This window comes from Podarcis bocagei, assembly GCF_964188305.1.
Source record: "Podarcis bocagei genome assembly, chromosome: 10".
Classification (NCBI taxonomy): domain Eukaryota; kingdom Metazoa; phylum Chordata; class Lepidosauria; order Squamata; family Lacertidae; genus Podarcis; species Podarcis bocagei.
The window spans coordinates 31,117,345-31,143,829 of NC_138135.1; the positions used below are offsets into that span (position 1 = coordinate 31,117,345).

At 48.1% G+C, this 26,485-nt stretch overlaps 1 protein-coding gene across 1 annotated transcript in view; it reads left to right on the plus strand.

Annotated features, from left to right (window-relative positions):
* The first annotated feature begins 3,194 nt into the window (after positions 1-3,194).
* KCTD17 (potassium channel tetramerization domain containing 17) overlaps positions 3,195-26,485 on the plus strand; it is a 30,086-nt gene continuing 6,795 nt past the window's right edge. The window contains exons 1-4 of the mRNA XM_081211143.1: positions 3,195-3,434; positions 10,994-11,102; positions 20,644-20,735; positions 26,082-26,177. Of these exons, the coding sequence (XP_081067269.1) occupies positions 3,219-3,434; positions 10,994-11,102; positions 20,644-20,735; positions 26,082-26,177 (513 nt within the window). The 5' untranslated portion in view covers positions 3,195-3,218. The remainder of the gene's footprint in view (positions 3,435-10,993; positions 11,103-20,643; positions 20,736-26,081; positions 26,178-26,485) is intronic.

Consider the following 26,485-nt stretch of genomic DNA (forward strand, 5'->3'; position numbering starts at 1 on the left):
ATATTTCACAGGTAGTAATTTATGTGACTATCCCCTCCCCGCCACCCAGCTTTCATTCTAAAACCATTGCAAAGGGTGGATGAAAGCCCATTTAACTTCCAAAGCCCTATGCCACCTGATATAAAGGTAAAGGGAACCCTGATCGTTAAGTCCAGTCGCAGATGACTCTGGGGTTGCAGTGCTCATCTCGCTTGAGCCGGCGTTTGTCCACAGACAGCTTCCAGGTCATGTGGCCAGCATGACTAAGCCGCTTTTGGTGAACCAGAGCAGCGCACGGAAACGCTATTTACCTTCCCGCCGGAGCGGTACCTATTTATCTACTTGCATTTGACGTGCTTTCGAATTGCTAGGTGGGCAAGAACTGGGACCGAGCAACAGGAGCTCACCCCATCGCGGGGATTCAAACTGCCGACCTTCCGATCAGCAAGCCCTAGACTCAGTGGTTTAGACCACAGCGCCACCCGCACCACCTGATATACATGGAGCTAAAAGCTGGGGTTAGTGTCTTGACCCTCTAACACAAGAACTTCCATCTGCAAACACTGATCACACAAATGCACTTTATATGCACACCTGAACAAATTTAAGGCTGTACACCTTTGCATGAGGCTGCACACCTGGAAATAGATCCACTGAATATAGAGCAATGCAAGGTGTGCCCATGGCAAGTGTGTTCATTTACAATGAAGTCATTCAGCATGCAAATAAGTAGCGATCAGGATCCCAGAGGATCTACTTTGTGGGGAGCACTGTAAGAGATGTCGATCTGACTGAGTGCTTGTTGAGCTAGGAACAATCATAACCATGTTCTGTATGCATTCCTCATTCAAAGGAGCTGTTAGCACAGGTGGGTGGAGGCAGGCTAGCACCTTCTGGGATCTATGATGCTTTTTAAATAGAATCCTGATTCAATTAACCAGCTGGAGCCAGGTGCAAAAATAGTGACTGGGGTGGGTGGACATTTAATGATGCTTGAAGACGTGCTCGCCTACAAATTTGTTTCCAGCACCAGAACCGGGCCGCCTTCACACCGTATATTTAAAGCACTGTGATGCCACTTTAAACAGTCGTGGCTTCCCCCAAAGAATTCTGGGAGTTGTAGTTTAAGGGCACTTACTTCTCTCACAGAGCTACAGTTCAGTTTCCTGTGAAGAGGAAGACTGATTGTTATAATACTCTGGCTGTGAATGTGTCCTGTGGATGAGCCACTCTGGCCTCATTATCCTTTCTTAGGAAAACAGCCCTGGTTCCCTGCCCAGCCTTTGTCTCAGCAGCCTAATTTTCATTCTGGGGGTGAGCAATGGTGGTGATGGGGAAGGCTTTTATCATTCTCAGCCAGTGGTCAAGAGTGACTGGGGTTGGAATCCTAGAACATCTGGGAACCCAAGGCTGAAGAACACTGTGTTTGGCAATTGCTGAGAGTCCAGAACCTTGCTGTAAATCACCCAGAGCCTCTCCAGTGGATCTAGACCAGTGGTTTCCTGCAGCCAATCAGAAGCTGTGTTTTGGTTTTCAAACGTTTTGGAAGTCAAACTCGGTTCTGTTTGACTTCCAAAGTACGACTCTAATTCAAGTTTGCATAAATGTGCAATTAACTGTTATTGTTTTGATTTTCTGGTGTTACTATCTTCCTTAGTGGGTCACACAAATGGCTATTCTGAATAATGCACTGGGGATAAGAGTTATAGAACCAAGGGGGCAGCGGATTGAAAAAGATTAGGAACTACTGATCTAAATTGACCTTCTGCCAACTCTTGTCCTAGTTTCTGATAACCTATTAACAACGAAAGACACGCACACAGCTCCTCCTTCAAACTGAGGCTACATACATACCATACATTTAAAGCATATCACCCCACACCAAGAATCTTGTGAGCTGTGGCTTGTTAAGGGTGCAGGGAATTGCAGCTCTGTTGGGGGGGAGCTACGGTTCCCAGGAATATTCCAGGGGGAAATGTGTGGGATAATCAGCCTCATAAAACCAACATGTATAAATCTAATTAATGCATGAAGGGGTTAATATCATGGAGTTAGCTGTCCTACTAGGCTTAGTTATGTCCACTTCCTTTACCTTAGGAGGAACTAGTCTATCAGGCCTATCATTCTCTCTCAGTCCACCAGAGCTCAGCATGTAAAGAGCATTGAGCTGGTTGCTCCAGCTCAGACCACATGGCTCTCATCAGCCACTCTTGAATTCCTATACTGTACCAATAATCTAGGAAGCTTCACCACTTTGTAGCTAAGCCAAGTTTTATGCTTAGTGGCTAACTTTTCAGAATGGTGTATGGAAAAGCACATGAATCTGACCTTGGGCGTGTTTCAGGGACGCGGACTTATAAAAAATATTGGGGGGGGCCTGGGAAAGCTCATGAATAATAAATAAGCTCATGAATATGCAAATAAAGTGGCTCCGGCCCTAAATAGGGCAAGCCACGCCCCCCAGCCAGCCGATTGGCTGGCTGGGAGGTGTGGCCAGTCGGGATTCCCCTGTTCTCGCGGGATTTCCGGCAGTGCCTTGACAGTGGCGGTGGTGCTGCGGAGCAGCGAGGCAGGAGCCCCCGCCCCCGGGGATTCCCTAATCTCGCGGGGGACGGCCGGGGCTCTCCGATTAGGGCGCGCGGCTGGCTGGCTGGCTGGCGAAGGAGCAGGTGGGGAGGAGGCGGGGGACGGCGGCGGCGCTCTGCTGGAAGGGCGCCCGAGATTATTGGGGGGGCTGAGCCCCCCCCAAATTTTTTTTGAGGGGGCTCGAGCCCCCTCAGGCCCTATGGAGTCGGCGCCTATGGCGTGTTTGTAAGTAAACCATTTCTAATGTACTAAATGTGTGGTCTTTTCTTGTGCTGGAGGAAGAGGAAAACTTTGGAAGGAACTTAGAAGTGCACATTTTTAAAGGTCTAATAGCCTCTATTTCCATGCTTGATGTGGCCTGATAGTTTGTGATTTTGAATCTCTCACCCAGTACTTCGCCAAAACCTGGATCTTGGCATCCAGGGGATCTCCTTTTTCAAGCATACCTATTGTTTTTCCTTGAACCCATGAAACGCGCTTCGAATGCGCTCTAACTGTGCGTTGCGCTGCTCCAGCCCACTGGGAAAGCCTCCTTTGTGGTGGCGCTGCACCCGAGGAGAACTACAAGCCCCAGAATCCTGCAGGCGCTCCCACCTGCCTCCGGAGCCCCGCCTCCCCGTGGAAGTAGGAGGGAACGGCGGCGAGGAAGGGAGATGAGGATGGACCGAGGGGAGGCAACGCGAGGCGTGCGGAGGGCTCCTTGCGCGTGGGAGAGCTCCCAGCAGCCTCTGCCCCCCAGCAGCCGAGGCAAGTGGGTGAGGCTCAACGTCGGCGGCACCATCTTCCTCACCACCCGGCAAACGCTGTGCCGCGAGCAGAAATCCTTCCTCTGCCGCCTGTGCCAGGGAGAGGAGCTGCAGTCGGATCGGGTAAGCGAGCGAGCCCGGCGTGCCAGCGCAAAGGATCGCGGTGTTTTCGCGGGACACGTGCGCTCCCTGCTCCTGCCGGGGGGATCGGTTGCGCCTTCGGCCCGGGAGAACAAAGGAGACACCGGAGGAAGCGCCCTCCGCCGCTCCTGTGTCCCTCGCTCAGCCGCGCACTTTGCAAGGCGCGCTCGCTGGAAGGAGTCGGGCTTGGCTTATTATTTTATTTTTATTTTGCAAAGTCATAAGGCTTGCATTGCAAATGTTGCTGGGCCGCTGGATTTCCATGCATGCACCCACCCCCGGTCAGTTATATACAAGCCTCTCTCGCCTCCTTTCTGGCATCTGGGAGATTTGGAAGAGGCGTGCCGACGAAACGCAGCCGCTGAAGGAATCAAGTCCTGGAGGAGGAGCCTGATTCGGGAAGGAGCCTCGTACTGAGCATACAGTACTCGCAGAATTAAAATAAAATGAAATGACGCCTGTTTACTCAGTAGCGTTTTCCCTCCGCGCGCCTGGGCAACTGCAGCACCGCCTCCCGCTTAGTTTACTTGTGTGATGATCAGTTTCCCCGGGGAGGCAATTGGGGGGTTTGGGCGCGCGCTCTGGATCTCAGATGTGCCTAATTTGGACGCTGGTCGTCAGTACAGGGAGGCGCGCCATGAAGGCTCTTTTTGGCCAGCCTTCCGGGCGGCGAATCAAAGGAGGTGTCCCAGAGTCCAAGGTGGGGCGTTCCGGCTGCAATCTGGACTCGCTTATCTGGGAGTCGTTTCCGTTGAATCCAGTGGGGAGTATTTGAGTAGAGATGAGTAGGATGTGTCCGTGTTGAAGACCAAGAGTTGATATTGGCTCTTGATTGCTCTTGCAGTGATATAAATACTTAAAGTATCGGAGAGAGAAAGTAAATTTTTGAAGTACTGTATGTAATTTCAAAGTTTCAGCTTCCCAGTTTAAAAAGTCATAGTTGCTGAGAGCAGATGGAAGAAAGAAGTAACTCCAAACCTGCAAATTTGGCTTACAATAGCCAACATTTTCTGCCTTCCCAATCTCTCCTGATTCCTTCCTCTCAACAGCATCATCCTGTTCTGAGGCTTCCTGCCACCTTGGCTCCTGTTCTTGGCCTCCTGCCTTCCAGCCTAGCACTTTCTGGCCTCTGCATTTCTGTTGCATTCAACTTCCCATATCCTTAAGCAGTTTGCGAGAAGCTTCTTTCCCATTCAAGGCAATGTTTCACTTCCTTCACAGTAGTAATGCTGACTTAAGAGTCCAGGACACCCTCTTCCTCAGTACAGTGGTACCTTGGGTTACATACGCTTCAGGTTACAGACTCCACTAACACAGAAATAGTGCTTCAGGTTAAGAACTTTGCTTCAGGATAAGAACAGAAATCGTGCTCTGGTGGCGCGGCGGCAGCAGGAGGCCCCATTAGCTAAAATGGTGCTTCAGGTTAAGAACAGTTTCAGGTTAAGAACGGACCTCCGGAACGAATTAAGTACTTAACCTGAGGTACCACTGTAGTTAGATTTATGAGCATTCTGTAACATCACAGCAACAGAGGGGACATACCATGGACTATTGACAGCTAGCCATCAGGCAGATGACTGTTGACAAATTGGATGCTGTGTTTGGACACAAGCATCTTTGGACACTTACTACCTTTGAGATTTGGTGACCAGAGCTGTACAATATATTCCAAGGTTTGTCCAAAGTAGGGGGTGAGGAAACTCCGGCACATGGGCCTAATAAGGCCCACTAGGCACCTTCATTTTACCCACAAAGCCATTTTGGTCAAGCCATGCCCACCTGCCCTAGACCTAATATAATCATGGAACTTTGGAGTGTCAGGCATAGCCCTATTGGCTTTAGCCCAAACGTAGCAGAGTTTTCCTGCACAGCGAAGAAGCTAGTTGCGGCAGTAATGACTAGTCAGCTAGACTCAGAATAACTATTTACAAGATTTATTAAAAGGAAAAATAAAACCAGCAGAGTTTCTGCATACAAATAAAAGCAAAATAAATCCTCTCTTTCTTTCTCTCTCTCTCTCATAACCATACACAGCACTTCTAACTCCTAACACACCTCACACCAAACTGTGCTAGCATTCCCAGATAACAGAGTTGAGTGCTGCTCGTTAACCAATCAGAGTGAGTAGTTTCTAGGTCAAGCAGACCTGGGCTTTCTGCCAAGAGTAAATTGACACCAGCTTGAGTTAATTGTGCTAAGCTAGAATCTGCAAGTTTCCCACGAGAACCAATTAACAGAAACTGAACACCCCCTCACAGATTCTGCTGAACAATTAACTCCAAATACACCTATGTAGGAGATTATTTTTCCAGCAAACCTAAACCCTTGCACATTCGCTTGTTCTTTACCTTTGCCAATGGTTTAGTTAACACATCTGCTACATTTTCTTCACTTGACACATAAGTACAGGTGATTATATTGTCTTGTACACAGCAACGTACATTTTGGTATTTTACAGAGATATGTTTGGAACGCGATTTGAAACCCTCTGTTTTACTTAAGGTTATACAAGCTTGATTATCAATGTAAACTTGTACTGGTTCTCCACAATTTACATTTAAATCTGTTAACAAATGCTTGAAATAAATCACCTCGTTGCACAATTCACTCAATGCGGCGTACTCAGATTCCGTTGATGACACACTTACAACGTCTTGCTTGCGAGACCGCCAGCTGATTAAAGCTCCACCGACCCTTATGACTAGTCCTGTGACAGATTTTCTATCTGGCAAATTTCCCCAGTCACTATCGCAGTAGCAACTCAACATTTCATCCTCTGAAGAATTTAATTGTAACATATAGCCAATTGTCTGTTTGAGATACCTCAGAACTTGTTTTACCCCTTTCCAGGCATTTAGTGTGGGTTTTGAGACCAATCTACTTAATATGCCTACTGCGTAGCTAATATCAGGTCTGGACCACTGTGCTATATACAATAAACTTCCAATTACAGAGTGATATACATCAGGGTGTTCAAATTCAGGACTCTCATCTATGTGAAGTGTTTTTATGAAACCTGGATCCATAGGCACCGCTGCCCCTTTGCAATCCTGCATCCTGTATGTAGTCAGTAGTTGTTTAACTTTGTTCTGCTGACTAATTAGGCAGCTGCCATCTTGGGCCCAGCACACTTCCAACCCTAGATATGTCCTAACCGGGCCTAAGTCTTTCGTACACCCACCTGCAGCCTACAATCTTTGCCCCCTCAGGCGCTGCTACTGGTGTAAAAACCTTGTGCTCATTCAGAGAGGACATCTCTTCCTCCATTGCCTGTTTCCAGAGCTCTGCCTCCTCTTTTGGTAACTTTAGCACCTCCTGAAAACTCTTGGGTTCTGCACTTACACTAAACACATTTGCAGTATCTGGGGAAAAACGCACCGGAGGCACTCCTTTGTTTTGTCTTTTAGATCTTCTGGGAGAAAATTTTTCTTCTGACCCACTTTCCTCCTCAGAACTACGACCTCTCTTTTGTTGCTTAGCAACTGGTCTTTGGCTAACTCCACTTTCTTGAGAGCTCTTATCTGAACTTTCCTCCCCCTCAGACTCTGACTCTCTGTGTCTACCTTCAGAGTCATGAAGCTCCTGGGAAGGTTCAAACCAAACCTCAGTATTGGCATGTAGTCTCTCCCAGCCACTATGTTCACAAAAACTGGCATTCCTGGAGATCACAATGCCATTTGCCCCTTCAGCAAAACGGAAACCTTTTCCCAGCTCCTGGTAACCCACAAACACTAGCTGTTTGGTCTTAGGATCTCCCTTCTTTCTCATTTGTTTCGGAATTAATACCCAGGCTTTTGATCCAAACACATGCAAATGGTCAATTTTAGGTTTTTTCTGAAACAATTTAAAGTACGGAGTTGTACCTATTGTTTGATGAAAGAGCCTATTTTGGAGATAACACGCGGTGAGCATGCTCTCCCCCCAATAAGACATGGGCAAATCAGCATCATCAAGCATGGCAAACATCATATCTTGTAAAGATCTGTTTTTTCGCTCTGCAACGCCATTCTCCTCTGGGGAAAAAACGTTAGTTTTTCTATGCCCAATGCCACGCTTTTGTAACCAATCTCTAAAGGCATTTGACATAAACTCGCCGCCTCTGTCCGTCTGTATCCTTTTGAGTTTAATGGACAGAAATCTTTCCACAGATGCCACCCAGCCTTTAAACTTAGTGAACACGTCACCCTTATTCTTCATGGGAAAAACCCAAGAGTAACGTGTGGCATCATCCACAATTGTTAGTGAAAAGCGCGCTCCACCCCTGCTTACAGCAAATGGACCAATTACGTCCATGTGAACCAGCTGTAGCGGTGACTCACTAACTCTGTCACTTCTGGGGTAAGAGACTCTGTGGGTTTTAACCTTTTTACATACATTACAATCAAGGTACTTGTTACAACTCTTTAAATTACCCCCATCAGCCAATTCAGACATTTTTAGTACACTTTTCCAGCAAGCATGCCCCATTTTCCTATGCAATAAGTGCACACAGTTGTCATGTATAGCTTTGTTATTCACTGCAGGCTGAGATTTACTGACTACTGCTGCAACTTGAGATCCTGCTTTAAGCCAAAACAAGCCTCCCTCTGACTTAGCAGTGCCTAAAATCTCACCAGCCTTTTTAATAATGCAACTGTCTCCTTCAAAATGCACTTTAAACCCAGCTTTTAGCAAACAATCTACAGACATCAGATTGCTCCTTAATGAAGGCACACAAAGTACATTTTGCAGGCATTCACGAAGACAAGGAACAAAAACTGCACCCCCCGAAATCACTTCGAAAGTACTTCCGTCTGCTAGAGCCACCTGGCTGCGCTGTGCTGAGTTCTTGGAAACAAACAATTCATCTGAATTCACGATGTGGCGAGACGCTCCCGAATCGACCACCCAGACCGCTTGTTTCTCATCAGCAATCTTGACCTCGCCGGTCACCAGCTGAGCCGACTGTTTTCGTTTGAAGAATTTCCTTTTACGCTGCTGCTGCTGCTGCTGATCTCGTCTCTGCTCCTGCACCGGCAACTGAGACTTGACCAACTCCAGACATTGTCGTTTTAGATGCGCTGAAGACCCACATCGGAAACAACGCCTAACAGCAAACGCTGACTCCTCACCGGTACGCTGCTTTTGCTTCACCTCTGGCACGGCATGAGAACTCCTTCCAAACCGCCCGCCAGTAGAAGCCTCTGCAGCCAACGACCTTTCTTGCCTCTTCTGCCATTCTTCAATCAAACGCCCAGTAACGTAACTGACTGATAAATCACGCTCCTGTATGCCTTCTAGAGACAAAACTAAATTATCCCAGCTTTCCGGGAGAGAACTCAAAATAATAGCCACCTTCTCCTGCTGGTCTAACGCACAGTCTCTTTCCTGTAGCGCAGAAAACTTTAACTGTAAACTGTGTAGGTGTTCCTGCATTGTAACCCCAGGCTGTAACATTGCCTTGTACAATGCCTTGCGAATGAACAGCTTGGAAACCGCTGTCTCACGCACATGGAGTTCTTTAAGTGCTTGCCACACACCTCTAGCTGTCTTGATTCCCCTCACATACGGCAACTGGGAATCTTCCAGCCCCAAGACAATTGTGGCCCTTGCTCTTTGGTCTTTATCGAGGTCTTCATCATCAGGCTTCGTAGGAAACTTACTCACCACTTGCCAGAGACGATCCCTCTGCAGTACTGCCTGCATGCGTTCCGACCACAGCAAGTAATTGGAGTCATTCAGACGCTCAAAAGCCATCTGAACTGGTTGTGAGGCCATCTTGAGAGCGATGTCCCTGGAACCCGGAACCAGCTACTCACGACCACCGAGAGAGAAAACAGGAACCACAGCACCCAGCACTCACACGCTGCAGCTGTTGTCCTTGTGTCCACTGCGTCACCAGCTCACCACGGTCAGGAACCAGCCAGAGTCCATCTGCTGCACCGACAGGAACAACAACTTCTGGAACTACTGGAACCAACGCCGTTGATGCTGACACCACCGCAACTCAGGCTGGCAGCACAATGCCCATAACCTCATGGAACTTTGGAGTGTCAGGCATAGCCCTATTGGCTTTAGCCCAAACGTAGCAGAGTTTTCCTGCACAGCGAAGAAGCTAGTTGCGGCAGTAATGACTAGTCAGCTAGACTCAGAATAACTATTTACAAGATTTATTAAAAGGAAAAATAAAACCAGCAGAGTTTCTGCATACAAATAAAAGCAAAATAAATCCTCTCTTTCTTTCTCTCTCTCTCTCATAACCATACACAGCACTTCTAACTCCTAACACACCTCACACCAAACTGTGCTAGCATTCCCAGATAACAGAGTTGAGTGCTGCTCGTTAACCAATCAGAGTGAGTAGTTTCTAGGTCAAGCAGACCTGGGCTTTCTGCCAAGAGTAAATTGACACCAGCTTGAGTTAATTGTGCTAAGCTAGAATCTGCAAGTTTCCCACGAGAACCAATTAACAGAAACTGAACATATAAGGTATGTGGCAGGTCATAATTATCTGGCTCAGCCAAAACTGGCCGTGCAAGGCGGTGTTTTGCAAGCGTCTTCTGAAGTCCCTTGCAAAGTGCCCTGCAAGACCCACACATGCCTAAAAAGACTCACTTGACATTGCAGTGCTGTCAGGTGACTATCAGGTGGGCAGACCTGCCCACCTATAAAACTTGGCCTATGAAGAGTGGGTGTGGAGAAGATAATGATCAAGTCCACCAGCCACTTCCAGTTCCCTACCTGTAGGCTAAAGGCATTATGCTGCTAGCAGTTTTATTTCCATCTGGTTGGTTGGATGGCCGTCGGTCTTGGTTGCTTTTGTTGAGATCCATGCATTGGTGGGGGTCTTGGGTTAGACTAGGTGACCCTTGTGGTGGCTTCCAATTCTACGATTCTATGGTGACTTGAGCTGTACTCATTATATTCCACACCATAGGTTTGTTTAAAACCATTTTGGTATTGACACTTTTGTTTTAGAGCACGAACAATCCCTAGCACATTGTTTCCACAACTTCTGCACACTGGATCAACATTTTCTTTAAGCTCTTCACCATGACTCCCAAGATCCAATTCTTGGTTGGTTACTCCCAGCTTGCCTTCCACCTGTATAAATGCGGTTAGGATTTTCCTTCAGTGCCTCACTTTGCACTTGCTTACATTGAACTGCATTTGTCATTGTATGGCCCACTCTCCCAGTTTTGGACTGCTTTACAAACACTTCTTGTACATCCTGAATAATTTGGTATGTCGCCAGCAAACTTTGCCTCCTTGCTCCACACCCCTAACTCTTGGTCCTATGCAAAACAATTAGAAAGCACCAGTCTCTATACAGATCATTGGAGGAGCCCACCTCTTCTATTGTGAGATCTGCCCATTTATTCCTCCTCTCCTTTAGTCAGGTTCTGACCCATAAGATGATTCCCCCCCCCCTTATTTCATGAATGCTAAGTCTACACAACAATGTATATTGGATCACCCCTATCCAGATGCTTATTAACACTCTCAAGGGTGGTTCATGAGACAAGATTTACACTTGTTTGTTGTCTGCTTCTTTTGTTTAGGATGAGACGGGTGCATATCTCATTGATCGGGATCCCACTTATTTTGGACCCATTCTGAATTTCCTCCGGCATGGGAAGCTAGTACTGGATAAAGATATGGCAGAGGAAGGTAAGTTTTCAGACCTGTGCAATTATCACACCCAAGTACAGGACTGCCTGATGTTGCTTGGCATGGCCAATGGAACAAACAGAGTGCATCAAGGCATGACTTAAGCTGACTGTAAGAAGTGGATGAACTAGCCTATAAACCAGTGGTAGGGAGCTTCTGATCCACGGGCCTCCCCATTTGGCCCATGAGATGCTTTGGGGGGAAAGGCTTAAACTGCAAAGTAACAGTCTTCAAGGAAATGCTTTGTTTACAGTGCTACTAACATCCACTGTAAATAGAGTGCTGGTGCCATGGCTCTTGTTGTGCTATGACAGATCCTCTCTCTCAACTTTTTGTCCCTGCATCCATGACGTGTGTGTGAAAGGAATGTCAACATTTACCGTAGTTCCATTTACAGAGTACAGGGAATGGAGCTAATATATTGTCCTGTGTTGATAAAGTTTTGATCCTTGAGAATACACTTGTGCTTTTGTGTCCTCAATGTTTCAAGTTTTGTCCTCTTGGTACAAAGAGAGAATTTAAAGCAAAACACTTTGTTCCAGGGCCATGAAGAATAAGGTGCCAGCTCCAGGTTTAATGGGGAGCGGAGCTTGGGCAGGAAGCCCTCACTGGGAGGGGGGGGTGTCCATCCCTCAGTGAGTCTGTGCCCCCATTGCCATTGCTTTTACAGGTTGTTGCTCCTCTGCTGCCTCATTACCACTTGCATGCTTGCCAGACGTAGTCAATAAACAAGCAGGCACTGGGAACTTCACCATCACTTGCTTTCCATCCCTCCCTTCTGAGCCAGAGGCAAGCAGAACAGATTGCCTAAGGGATCACATAGCACCATATATACCTGCCAGGCAACTGTGCTCCTTAGATGGTGCACTGCTAAGAGCACTATGTGTTCCAGAGGTGCACTAAGTATGCACTAGAAACCAGGCGTTTTAAGTTTTGCAGCTCCATTCCTTTGGAATCAGTTGGCAGCTGAAGTGAGACTTCTTATTCCAATTGCATCTCTTACTTCAATTGCATCTGTGCTATGTAAATCTTTGTGTTCCTTGCCTTGTTTTTGATTCTGGACTTGGCTTATCCACACGCTTCCATTCTTTCTATATTAATTTATGTCGTCTTCTGTGTATGTATCTAGGCAATTTACAAACATCATAGAAACAGCTAAAATAGTTTTAAAAACCATACTGAACATAACTGAAGAGAGGTTTAAAAACAATACAAAAAGAAAATCTAAGGTGGAGAACTTTTCATCCGGCTGGAAAAGCCTGTTTGAACAAAAATATCTTCCACTGTTTCTGGAAAGTTCAGATAGTGGGTGCCTATCCTATCTTGACAGGAATGATGTTCCACAGAACAGCGGCAACCACATTGAAAGCCCTGCTCCCAAGTTACTGTGGAGTGGGCTTCTGATATTTTAGGAACTTGAAGAGGTCGCTTTGCTGTAGAATGCTGTGGCCTACTGGGTACATAAGGAATAAGGAGGCCTCTCAAGTAACCTGGTCCTTAGTGGTATATAGGGCCCAGACCTTGAACTTGGCATAGTAGCAGATTGGCAGGTAGTGCACATCCCACAAACAAAGGGGTTGTATGCTGATGGCGCTTGGCTCCTACAGAAAAAGAATCTAGCCGCTGACCTGCCCTTCCAAACCAACTTATATCGAGCACATTGCAGTAAATCCAACGTGGAGGTTACCAGTGTGTGGGCAATTGCAGCCAAGCTGTCTTGACTAGGGCTGGGAAATGTCAGGTTTTCTTTTTTTTTTAATAAAATTTTTTATTAGGGTTTTCAGAAATTTTTTTAGACAAACACAAAAACATAAACAACCACATACAGACACAACACACAAATAACAAGTATAATTTTAAATCCTTAATTTCTTAACCACTTTCCCAGACTTCCCCCACCTCCCCTTCTTGCATCCCTATTCCAATAATTAACTCAGCAAGTTCTTATCCCCAAATTATCCCTTATTAACATTTTACTTAAATCATCTTAATTAACCAAATTTAAACTTCTAAACCTCATTTTAATACATAACATTTACCCCTTTTTCTAAGGTCGACCCAAGTTCCCTTTCACGAGTTTCCCAATTTTTATAATTATTACCAAGCAACCTATCCAATAAAAACATATAATTATACCCCTTTGGATTCCAAATTTCCTCCCCCCCCTTCCCTGGTTTTGATCCCCAGAAATTATCCTTCAGTCTATCAATTCTCAGCCTGGGTCTATCACGTCCGAGGCCCTTAAGTCTCTTTCAATCCCTCTCAGCCGGTTTTGTTGACAGTCCTTCATGTTGAACATCAAGTCTCGGAGCAGCTTTGACCCATTAGGGTCTATATTTTTTCCAACCAGACCTCCATATTCAAAGAAAGAGTCCAGGTCCTGTTTCTTAGTCTTTTCAGATACACATGTCCCAAATACTTCAATTTTCGCCTTTATCGAATTTGTAATCCAAGGGTCTTCTGAACTCCCCATAGGGAAGAGTCCCCAATCTTCATTCTCCATTTCATACCAAGTTTTCATCATCCGAACCTTGCTTTCCTTATATTCCATCCTGACAGGCCTCTGGTTGTCCTTTTCTGGCAATGTCAGGTTTTCAACATTGTGATGTATCACCAGCCAAACATAGCGATCTGGCAGCACATTGTGATGTTAAAAGGGAGGTACAAGCTGCATTGGCCCTGGCAAGGTGTCGGGGTGAAACCGCTGCCCCCCCCCATGCTGAGGAAGTTTGAGGTGGTTTCACCCCAGTAACTCGTGGGGTGGGGAAGAGGCAGCTGGATCCAGGCACCAGGGGGAAGAGGCTGCCTGCCCGTGCGAAGATAGCTCTGTGGATGGAGCTTGTCAGGATTTGTCCGCAGGGCTCCCTTGCCACCTCCGCATAGGGGGCGGCTTCTTTAAACTGCTCCACTGAGGGGTGCACAGCTGTCGGGGCCTCAGCGGAGAGGTTTAACGAAGCCCCCATCCTGTGCGGTGGCAGAGTGACTTGGGAGCAGTGGTGATTTCAGCTGTGATACATCTCCCAGGCTTAATCTCGAACCCGGAGCAGGTGTAGCTATCTTACCAGCTTAAGCTATATCCTAATAAACCACCTCTTTCTCAGGGGAATGGGGGTAGACAAGTCAAGAGCAAGAGTTGTCTTTGAGCTGCTCCACTTTTCATTCATTTTCTGCATCGCAAGCCAGGAGTAAACACAGTGGAAGAAATGCTTGCTCTGACAAGCAGTTATGGATGACCCTGACTGGTGGCGTGGTGCAATTTTGGTATTCTACTTTTATCCTCACCCCGTCTCTGGGAGCTGTAACATTGGGCATGGGCAGGAATCAGAAAGCTCATCAAGGTCCTCTTAAACATTGATGACTAGAACGTCTGTGGTCATGTCAAAAAAGGAAGGTCCTCTCCCTCATCTCCCACTGCCCCCTGGGATTGAAGCTTTCAGTGGCCATAGTTCTTTATTCATCTGCTTCTGCGGAAGGAAACAAAGATATTGAAAGGTCAGGGTTTGAAATAAGATGGTGTGTCTGAGCGGGTTCTGGGTAATAACAGAATGCTGGTTCCTAAGCATCCTTCTGTTTCCACTGTGGATTCATTAAGTGCTTATTGCTATTGCTAACTAGGCAGCGGAGGAGGTTGTGCATGCCTCTGGGGAGGGGATGGATGCAAATAACCAGAGATTAGCATAGCAGATGACAAATGCTTATTTGCCTATGTTGCAAGAAGCAGCATCTCATGTTAACGATCGAAAGGCAATATATATCCCTATATCTCTTACTGAGGTCACTAATTTGTCTTTCTGGAGAGGTTAGCCTTCTTCATGGGTTCAAAACTTGTTGATTAGTTGATTCTCCTTGGTTGACTAAAAGGGGTTCATTGTACAGAGACTTTATTTTCTTGAAGCTGACCTCATTTGCACCTCCCATCGTTCCATGTCCCATTTCTCTTCTGCGATAGAACATAATTTAGGAGGGGGGGAATAGTCTTTGCTCCAGCAGGGCATCAGAGAGCTCAATAATTATTTTCCATTTTTCATGATGCACAGCTTGTCCTTCTGTTTAGTACTATTCACGAGAGGCTGTTCCAGAACCCTGCTCAGGGGCGTAGAAACCATTTCACCTGCATTAATCCCAAACTGAATAATGGGACAGTTGATTTATTCCCTCCTCTCTGCTTAACCTAAATGGGTCGCCTTCATTTGAGTACCAACTCCATGTATTCATGGATTATCGTCTCCTCTATCTTTGGCACTCTGTGCTTGTATTCATTTAAAGTGTTCTCCGTACTTATTGATTTATTCATATATTTCTTCATCACCCTTAAGAGTATGCAATAGGTACAGAATTCCATCCTTATGTGAAACTGCTATCCACACACGAGGGCACAGGGCTGCCAACAGGATTGCTGGGCCCTGGTAAAGGTGTGGATTGGGCCCTCAGCTCCATTTGCAAAAGAGGAGACAAATCTGTACCACATTTTGCATATGCTCTGTGTCACATGCAAACTTGTACTATCTTTTGTGGGTGGAGTGGAGGGCCAAAAAAACAAATCTCTCTCTGCGTGCGCACCCATGCAGGAAGATATCTGACTGACAAGAGGAGCTACTCCCATAATTGTGCTTCCATGCTAGGGAAGGTTTAACCTGCTGTCACACAAGTAGGATGCATCTATACTATACATTTAAAGCACTTTTCATACCACTTTAAGCAGTCATGGCTCCACCCCCCCAAAAGAAAAGAATCCTGGGAACTGTAGTTTGTTAAGGGTGTAGCGAGTTAGGAGACACCTATTCTCCTCAAAGGGACACAATTCCCAGAGTTCTCTGGGAAGAGGGATTGATTGTTAAAGCTCACCGGAAATTGTTAGGCTATCGATACTACATTCTGTGTAATGGTAGGCGTGGCATTTTGGATTGCAGGTGGAGAAAGTTGTCAGAAGATATTTATGTCAACCAAAGTCTGGGAGCCCATGCGTTGATAATTCAAAAAGCAGTGCATTTTAATAATGCTTTTTGTTATTTAATAATTTTAATAATTTATACCTCCCTAGTAATAGATTCAGCATTTTTTTTGTTACAGGTCGAAACAGCCACTCTCCTCCCTTGCAACTCCATCTCTATTGAGCAAAAGGATTTGAGCCTTTGGTAGGCAAATATATACCCATCTAAGTGTTTATATTTGCAGCAACAGCACATTTCCAATAATCATTCTGACCTTTGGTCAGTTGCGGCCTCTTAGCCTACTCTACCTCACAGGGTTGGTATGTGGATTAAATGAGGAGAGAACCATGCAGGCCACCTTGAGCTGCTCGGAGAGAGGGAAAAAAGTAGGAAATAAATGCAGTACATAAATAAATAAAAACTCCCTTTCTCCGCCTATGCTGCTGCTGCAGTCAATTTACTAGCTTTTTCCAGTGGCATTTCCCTAAAGCACCCTGGATAGCAACACTGCAGGCTTGTCATACACAACTCTCTCTCTGAGCCCCTCTCCCAAGTGTTAGTATAGCAATATGTGAGCTATGCTTTTTCAGGCACAATCCCTCCCCCCCCCCCCCCCGCAATATGGATAGACTAATCATAGCATTTTTTTCAGTGTTTACATAGGGGGAAAATACATTCTTGCACAAAATTAATTTTGTTACAGTTTTCACCCCCAAAGGCCTTTGAAATCCAGCTTTCGCATTATTAAAGGTAAATGTGCTCTAAAGGTGTTCCAGGACCTAGACTGGTATTGTCCTGAATATATGTGGACATGCTGTTTGTTTTTCAAGTGCTAGGTTCTGCTTCCAATTTAACAACTCAGATTTACAACTTCTGTCGTATGTGCCACCCAGCTTCTCGCTCTCTGTGGCTGTGCATGTGTACACTTCCCACATTTGTATACGTGTATGTGTGTGTGTATAGTGGCCATTTGCCGTTTTAGTTTTGAGCACTGTTAAAAGAGTGCTGGATTGCATTTTCAACATTAGCTGCAGCATTTTCCTTCCTTTGCTCTCATTTACATCAAGTGCCCCTCTGGGGTTGCCATCCTTAAGGTCAACTGGGACATCTTTATAATTGTGGCATCTCTGCGAAGTCTTTTTACTTTGCAGAGGGCATAAATACCAATGGTAGAAATAAATACTATAATAAAATGATGGGCAGTGGTTCCCCATTTGTGGGATGCTTTCCCCAAGGAGCCGCACCTGGCGCCTTTATAACATATCTGTAGGCACCAGTAAAAACATCCTCTTCTTCCAGGCTAGGCATCCCCAAACTCGGCCCTCCAGCTGTTTCGGGACTACAGTTCCTATCATCCTTGACCACTGGTCCTGTTAGGGCTGATGGGAGTTGTAGTCCCAAAACAGCTGGAGGGCCGAGTTTGGGGATGACTGTCCCAGGCCTTTGGCTAATGAAATAATCTGACCTTTTAAACTGGGGGGGGGGGGGCATAGTTTTTGTTTGTTACTACATTATGAATTTTTGTGTTTTTATATTGTAAACTGCTCTGTGATCCACAAATGAAGGGTATATAATAGTAATATTTTTTAGCATTTATTTAAACATTAGCAATAATAACATTCCCTCCCCCCCCACCCCTGTAGCTTTCTTTTCTCTCCGTATTTTCTTGTTAGCTTTGAATTTCCTTTCTGGTGTCCATTGTATAGCTAGAATCAACTCTGTCTGGCATTCATTAAGCCGATAGCTGTTCCTCACTACACACCCTTTGAAAAACCCCTACTTTGAACATAGTTATCAACTTATTTAGGTTTGGAATCTTTTTCTCTTGCAAGTTGTATCTTGGTGCTTGGTATGTAGACTGCAGTTACTTGTATTCTCCCTGCCTCTAGGAAATTTAGACTCATTTGACTCCACAGTGCTGTGGAAGTCTTGGCTTCAGGCAGCGTGCACAGAAACAAGCTCTAAAACTAAAAGTGTTTTCTTCATCTTCTCTTAAGAGTTCTGCCCAGCCACAATTGAACTACTATCATTTTCGAAAGAGGAGCCAACAATCCTTTGCTTATGTTATGAAAGGTTTCTTTTCATTGCCCATTACTTTAGCTATCAGTTTAGTTCCTCTTCGCCAACCCAGTGCCCTCCGGATATTGTTGTACTACAACTCCCATCTGCCCCTCCAAGCACACTGGGTGGCCTTGAGATTAATTGCTCTCAAGCCTAACAACCTGCCTCACGGGTGTGAGGATTTAAAAATAGAAGGGGTGGAGGACAGCTTTGTATGGTGCATTGAACTTGCAGGAAACATGGGATGGCCATGTACATAACAGGATGCTTCACCCACAAAGGAAGAATGGCAAATGAAACTGATGGGGTATGCAGAATTAGCAAATCTAACAAGTAGCGTTAGAGAACAAGAAGAGACTAGATTTAAAGAAGATTGGAAAGCATTTGTAGATTATTTGAAAAACTATTGTAAAAATGTTAAGGCACCAGTCGGTTTGGAGTAAGCTCAGCTGTTTAAAATTATATGGAGGGAAATAATATAAATTTATTTATTTGGTTTTTCAAAGTAACATTTTACAGAGATATATCAAACAAAATTAATAAAAACATGATTCCAAGGAATCTCCTGAACTTCCATTCTCCCCTTTGTGGGTCCTATTATTAATCATTTCCTCCCGCATCTTTTATGATAATCCAAATCTTTTACATTTCCATTGTGTCCAGAATTCAGTCTTAAACTACAAGTAATATTCCAATCCTACTAACTATATGGAGGGAAATATAGAGGTAAAATGGCTTTGCTTAAAATAGAATATGCAGTAGTAAAGCCTCTCCTCCTACAAGAGGGGAGGTGTTGGGGTCGGAACGTGATCTCTGCGTCACACAGGGGGCGTTATGCCCCCTGCCCCACTCAGCTGGCTGGCGCACCACGCCCACAGGTAAGCACCCAACCGGGCGGCTTGGAGGGGGCGTGGTTTGCAGTTTAAGTTACTGCTGCGCCAGCCATTCTGCCTTATTTTCGCCGTCTCGTCGTGGCAGTTAGCCACTGGAATGTGTTGTTGGTGTGTGGAAGGGCTAGGTGTGGCCATCGCCTACCCCTTCAAATTTGGGTATTCCGTTAAAGGAATCCGGCGGTCGTGGATCTTGTCCGATGCCTGTGTGGCGGGGGGCCATGGCACGACCCTCGGTGACATCAGGGGAGAGCTTATAGTTGTATTAGCATCAACAGGCTCCACCTTCTGGTGAATAAACCCCCTTTGGGCTCCTCCCCCTCTCCGAGTGGGTGGAGTCAATCTGTTGTGGTCCAATGCCTAAGCCAATACCTTCTCACTTGCTGTAATCAATAAAGTTGTGGCCTTTTCTTGCCCATTAACCTTATATTCTGTGTCTGTGTGTCTTCATTCCACAAGGCGGGGATCGGGTCCTCAAACCACAACTGTTAATTTAAGGAATCCGTGGAAGATGGATGGGAAGTCAATTGTATTTTTTCTTTCTTTCCTGTTTTTATTTCTCTATTTGTCATGCTTGTATTTTGAAAAAATATATATAATAGGATGGCCTTGCTAGTTGGTTCTGATGTGTTTGGAGTACACATGTGATTCAGCCTACCTATGGGATCAAAGCATCCCTATGGAGCCAGCAACAAAGGAGCACATAAGAAAATAAGAACCTGCTATATCAGAGTCCATCTAGTGGAACATCCTGTTCTCACAGTGGCCAAGCAGATGCCCATGGGAAGCCCCAAAGTAAGACCTGGGTGCAATAACACTCTCCCTCCCTGTGGTTTTGAGCAACTGGTATCCAAAAGCACGTTGCCTCAAATCATGGAGGCAGACCATGCCCATCATGGCTAGTAGCCATTGAAAGCCTTTAGCTCCATGATCAAGGTAAGTATTTGATTGAGGTTGGAGAGAGACTGAGTTGAGAAATAAGACCAAGAGTACATATTGATACAGGAATGTATTAGATAAAATGTAAAGAAATATACAATAATAAGAGTACATTCATTTGAAAAAAAGGAATATACAGCGGGATAGACAGGAAGTCCAAAGTGTTGGTATATATCTGATTTTGGAATAGTTTTTTGCCCTTGTTTTCCCCCCCCATTTCTTTTAATATATAAACTTTGTATACAAGTTGAAAATTATAGTACAATAAGCCTTGTCATGTAATATGGTAATGTTTACCGATGTAACATAAGAACTTTAATAAATAAATAAAATTCAAAAAATAATAATAATGAAAGCCTTTAGCTCCACAAGGTGTGTATGTCACAATAAATCTGCTTGTCTTTCAAGTGCCCAGTTAGCTCACGTGCCCAGTGAATTCACCCTTCCTCGCTGTACGTGGACTTAGGGTATGAGCCCTGCTTCCCAGAGTCGCTGTTAATAGCAGGCTGCTTTTCAAAATTTCATCTGTGTAATCTTTAAACTTCTGCGGCAATATAACTCTGGCTCAGGATCCAGAATTAACCAGCTGTCTGGTTATAGAATGACTAGATGATGGTAACAAAGGATGAGTATTTTTATCGAGAGCTGCTTGACAATGAGTCAGCTCAGTGGCTCGGTGCTCATTATTTTATCTCTTGCGCTCTCTGCCTTTATTTCTAGGGGTTCTGGAAGAAGCCGAATTCTACAACATCGGGTCTCTAATCAGGCTAATCAAGGACAGACTGGAAGAAAAGGACTACACTATAACACAGGTGTGAACTGAATGGCCCCAGAAGGCCTTTGGCAAGAAAAGAAAAATACTAACAATAACAAGGAGCCTTCATGTATGAGATGAAAACCCGGGGGCTTTGCACCTCCCCAGAACGGCAGAAAATCTTAAATTCTACCTTCTGAGGATCCGCAAGCAGGAAATCTTGCAGAACTGGTAGAAGAAAGAAGGCCAATCTTTCATCCCCCCAGAGGAGGAAGTGAATGAATCTGGTTGTTTTAATTTCTGAGCACTCCCTAGCCTGGATCTCAGATTACAGTTTTAATTGCAAAGTAGAAAAGGGTGGTGAATCATTGCTGGGAGGGAGACTCCTGAGATTCTGCTTCTCTGCATGGTTTGGAGATACGGGGAGGCAGGAATAGAGAGAAAATTGGAGAAAATAAATTGTTTGAGAAGCAGAGGGAGATCTGTGGATGCTCAATGGAATGGGGGCGTTCCAGACTCCTGGGCTCTTATCCCTCATGGTAGCAGAAGGACAAGAAGCCAGCACACTTTTCAAGCAGTGTAAGAAACTCAGATATATAAGGTAATTGCCAAATGGCACCTAGAACCTAGGTTACGGTCGCCACAGCAGGACAGCTAGGCTCCATTCCCTCCACCCAATGAAATATATTATTATTTTGTTTCGTTTCCATACGACATTACATTTTAAAGGGGGGGGGGAAATCTCAAAAGCGGTTTACAACACATTAAAACATTCAACAGAACAAATTCAGGCTCCAAGGGAAATCTCTCTGACCCTTCTCTAAGTGAAATTTTGCTTCCTCCATATTTTTTTACCTGCTTAATTTATATAGCTGCTGCATAGCAGAAGCCAGTGTAGTGTAGTTGTTGGAGTGGAGGACTAGGACCTGTCCGGATTTTCACTTTTTGAAATATGGCAACCCCATCTTAACCTACTTCACAGGGTCGTTGTTGTAATTAACTGAGGAGAGGGATAAACCATGTATTCCGTGGAGGAAAAGGTGGGATATACCGTATTTTTCGGACTATTGGATGCACCGGTCCATAGGACGCACCTAGATTTGGGGGGGGGGAAATAAAGGGGAAAAAAAATTACCCCCCCCGCCAGGCACGGGGCTGGGGCGGGGAAGCCCGAGCTTCCCCCTCCCCCAGAACGGGACTCAGAGCCATGCCGAAGCTGCGCGCAGCTTTGGCATCGCTCTGGGAGCTTGCGGGGCTGGGGGAGGAGGAAGCCTTCCGCCAGCCTCCAAACCAAGTCGGGGGACAGCGGGAATGGCGCGCTGCGCCTCTCCCGCTGTCCCCCGAGTTTGCGGGGCTGGCGACGGGGAGGAGCAGGCTTCTCCCCCCGCCAGCCTTCTAACCAAGTTGGGGGACAGCGGGAAGGGCGCGCTGCGCCTCTCCCGCTGTCCCCCGAGCTTGTGGGGCTGGCGGTGGGGCTCTCCTGAAGCCTGGAGGTTGTGGGGCTGGTGGGGGGGGGAGAAGCAGGCTTGCTTCTCCCCCCCCCAGCCTCCAGATCAGGTCGCGGAATAGCGGGATGGCGGAGCGCTGCCATCCCGCGATTCCCCGACCTGATCTGGAGGTTGTGGGGATGGTGGGGGGGGGGAGAAGCAGGCTTGCTTCTCCCACCCCCAGCCTCCAGATCAGGTCGTGGAATAGCGAGATGGCGGAGCGCTGCCATCCCGCGATTCCCCGACCTGATCTGGAGGTTGTGGGGATGGTGGGGGGGGGGGAGAAGCAGGCTTGCTTCTCCCACCCCCAGCCTCCAGATCAGGTCCTGGAATAGCGGGATGGCGGAGCGCTGCCATCCCGCTATTCCCCGACCTGATCTGGAGGTTGTGGGGATGGTGGGGGGGGGAGAAGTAGGCTTGCTTCTCCCACCCCCAGCCTCCAGATCAGGTCGTGGAATAGCGGGATGGCGGAGCGCTGCCATCCCGCTATTCCCCGACCTGATCTGGAGGTTGTGGGGATGGTGGGGGGGGGGGAGAAGCAGGCTTGCTTCTCCCACCCCCAGCCTCCAGATCAGGTCGTGGAATAGCGGGATGGCGGAGCGCTGCCATCCCGCTATTCCCCGACCTGATCTGGAGGTTGTGGGGATGGTGGGGGGGAGAAGCAGGCTTGCTTCTCCCACCCCCAGCCTCCAGATCAGGTCGTGGAATAGCGGGATGGCAGAGCGCTGCCATCCCGCTATTCCGCGACCTGATCTGGAGGCTGGGGGTGGGAGAAGCAACCCTGCTTCTCCCCCCCACCATCCCCACAACCTCCAGATCAGGTCGGGGAATCGCGGGATGGCAGCGCTCTGCCATCCCGCTATTCCACGACCTGATCTGGAGGCTGGGGGTGGGAGAAGCAAGCCTGCTTCTCCCCCCCACCATCCCCACAACCTCCAGATCAGGTCGGGGAATCGCGGGATGGCAGCGCTCTGCCATCCCGCTATTCCACGACCTGATCTGGAGGCTGGGGGTGGGAGAAGCAAGCCTGCTTCTCCCCACCACCATCCCCACAACCTCCAGATCAGGTCGGGGAATCGCGGGATGGCAGCGCTCCGCCATCCCGCTATTCCACGACCTGATCTGGAGGCTGGGGGTGGGAGAAGCAAGCCTGCTTCTCCCCCCCCACCATCCCCACAACCTCCAGATCAGGTCGGGGAATCGCGGGATGGCAGCGCTCCGCCATCCCGCTATTCCACGACCTGATCTGGAGGCTGGGGGTGGGAGAAGCAAGCCTGCTTCTCCCCCCACCCACCATCCCCACAACCTCCAGATCAGGTCGGGGAATCGCGGGATGGCAGCGCTCCGCCATCCCGCTATTCCGCGACCTGATCTGGAGGCTGGGGGTGGGAGAAGCAAGCCTGCTTCTCCCCCCCACCATCCCCACAACCTCCAGATCAGGTCGGGGAATCGCGGGATGGCAGCGCTCTGCCATCCCGCTATTCCACGACCTGATCTGGAGGCTGGGGGTGGGAGAAGCAAGCCTGCTTCTCCCCCCCCCCCACCATCCCCACAACCTCCAGATCAGGTCGGGGAATCGCGGGATGGCAGCGCTCTGCCATCCCGCTATTCCACGACCTGATCTGGAGGCTGGGGGTGGGAGAAGCAAGCCTGCTTCTCCCCCCCCACCATCCCCACAACCTCCAGATCAGGTCGGGGAATAGCGGGATGGCAGCGCTCCGCCATCCCGCTATTCCACGACCTGATCTGGAGGCTGGGGGTGGGAGAAGCAAGCCTGCTTCTCCCCCCCCCCACCATCCCCACAACCTCCAGATCAGGTCGGGGAATAGCGGGATGGCAGCGCTCCGCCATCCCGCTATTCCACGACCTGATCTGGAGGCTGGGGGTGGGAGAAGCAAGCCTACTTCTCCCCCCCCCCACCATCCCCACAACCTCCAGATCAGGTCGGGGAATAGCGGGATGGCAGCGCTCCGCCATCCCGCTATTCCAGGACCTGATCTGGAGGCTGGGGGTGGGAGAAGCAAGCCTGCTTCTCCCCCCCCCCCCCACCATCCCCACAACCTCCAGATCAGGTCGGGGAATCGCGGGATGGCAGCGCTCCGCCATCTCGCTATTCCACGACCTGATCTGGAGGCTGGGGGTGGGAGAAGCAAGCCTGCTTCTCCCCCCCCCCCACCATCCCCACAACCTCCAGATCAGGTCGGGGAATCGCGGGATGGCAGCGCTCCGCCATCCCGCTATTCCGCGACCTGATCTGGAGGCTGGGGGGGGGAGAAGCAAGCCTGCTTCTCCCCCCCCCCACCAGCCCCACAACCTCCAGGCTTCAGGAGAGCCCCACCGCCAGCCCCACAAGCTCGGGGGACAGCGGGAGAGGCGCAGCGCGCCCTTCCCGCTGTCCCCCAACTTGGTTAGAAGGCTGGCGGGGGGAGAAGCCTGCTCCTCCCCGTCGCCAGCCCCGCAAACTCGGGGGACAGCGGGAGAGGCGCAGCGCGCCATTCCCGCTGTCCCCCGACTTGGTTTGGAGGCTGGCGGAAGGCTTCCTCCTCCCCCAGCCCCGCAAGCTCCCAGAGCGATGCCAAAGCTGCGCGCAGCTTCGGCATGGCTCTGAGTCCCGTTCTGGGGGAGGGGGAAGCAGGCTTGCTTCTCCCACCCCCAGCCTCCAGATCAGGTCGGGGAATAGCGGGATGGCGGCGCTTCGCCATTCCCCTATCCCCCGAGCTTGTGGGGCTGGGGGGGGAGAAGCAGGCTTGCTTCTCCCCCCGCCAGCCTCCAGATCAGGTCGGGGAATAGCAGGGTGGCGGCTCTGCACCTCCCCGCTGTCCCCAGCTTTTGGGTGCAGGCTGCTGCCCGCAAGCCTTGCGAGCCCGCGGGACATCCCGCCGGGCTTGCAAGACTTGGGATAGCTTCCTGAAGCCTGGAGAGCGAGAGGGGTCGGTGCGCACGGACCCCTCTCGCTCTCCAGGCTTCAGCAAAAGCCTGCATTCGCACCATAGGACGCACAGACATTTCCCCTTCATTTTTGGAGGGGAAAAAGTGCGTCCTATAGTGCGAAAAAAACGGTAAATAAGCGCTTCTGGTTACCTACTTAAGAAAGCTGGAGAGGAGAGGCCAGCCAGGTGGAGATGTCTGTCACCAACTTGGCATGCAGAGGTCTCCATGTGGTTGCCATTGGACCTGCGCCAGTTGCAACATGTGCCTGGGGAATTTCTAGCATGGCTTTCAAGGAAAGGCTCTAGCAACCTGCCTTAGGGCAGGCCAGGCACTCTGCTCATCTTGCTCAGTGGTGTCTGTTTTGATTGGCAGTGGCTGGAAGGCTGAAGTCTTTTCACGTCATGGGCTGCTGAATCCTTTTAACTGGAGATGCCAGGCTTGAAACCTGGGACCTTCTGTTTGCGAACTGTGGTCTGTCTCATCCCTGTTCTGAACGCATCCAGTCTACTGACTGTTTCCCTGCCATGTGAGAGGGGCAGAGGAGGCCTTTGAGTCAGGAGCTGGCAGCCAATTGAATTGATGAGGAAGGCCTCAAAGAATTATTTGCATAGGTGCATCAGAAGGGGCCTTATACCAAGCCAGTCTATTATTGGTCCAACCACCTCAGTTTTGTCTCCGCTGACCAGCAGTGGATCTCCACAGTTTTCCCCTGCTGTACCTGGAGATACCAGGGCTTGAACCTGGGCCCTTTCACAGGTAGATCAGATCTACTACTGAGCTTACAGCTGCTCCCCAGATGTAAATGCTCACAGCCACCAGTTGCCCCTCGCTTTGATTTTCTGCAACAAGTAGATAGTGCAGGCAGAACTATCTGATGCCCAGTGATGTTGATAGCCCCATCTGGCTTGGTCTCCTAATGAGAATCTGCATGGAAAAAGGGGTCTTCTTTTACATCTCAATATTGGTGTTTCCTGCTTTTTTCCTAGGTGCCTCCGAAACACGTGTACAGGGTTCTGCAGTGTCAGGAGGAAGAACTCACACAAATGGTTTCTACTATGTCAGATGGATGGCGTTTTGAACAGGTATGCAGGAAGAGGTGGGGTTATATAAAAAGGAAATTGATTTTGCCAGGGTTTAGCTTCTGCAGAATCTCAGACACCCAGACAAGCGCCACTTGGCTGCAACAGAGGGGAATATGGGAAGCAGATCTTACCCACTGAGAGACCAGGTATGTTGGGCTTCTCTCCCTCAGCTGTTTCCATTCATGCTGGTCCTTAGCAAAGCCTTGTAACTTAAGAATTGGTGTCTATTACCCCCAACTCTCCCCATTACTTGTTTGTTTGTTTGTTTGTGTTGTGTCCTTTCTTTGTATTTCAGGGATGGGAAACCT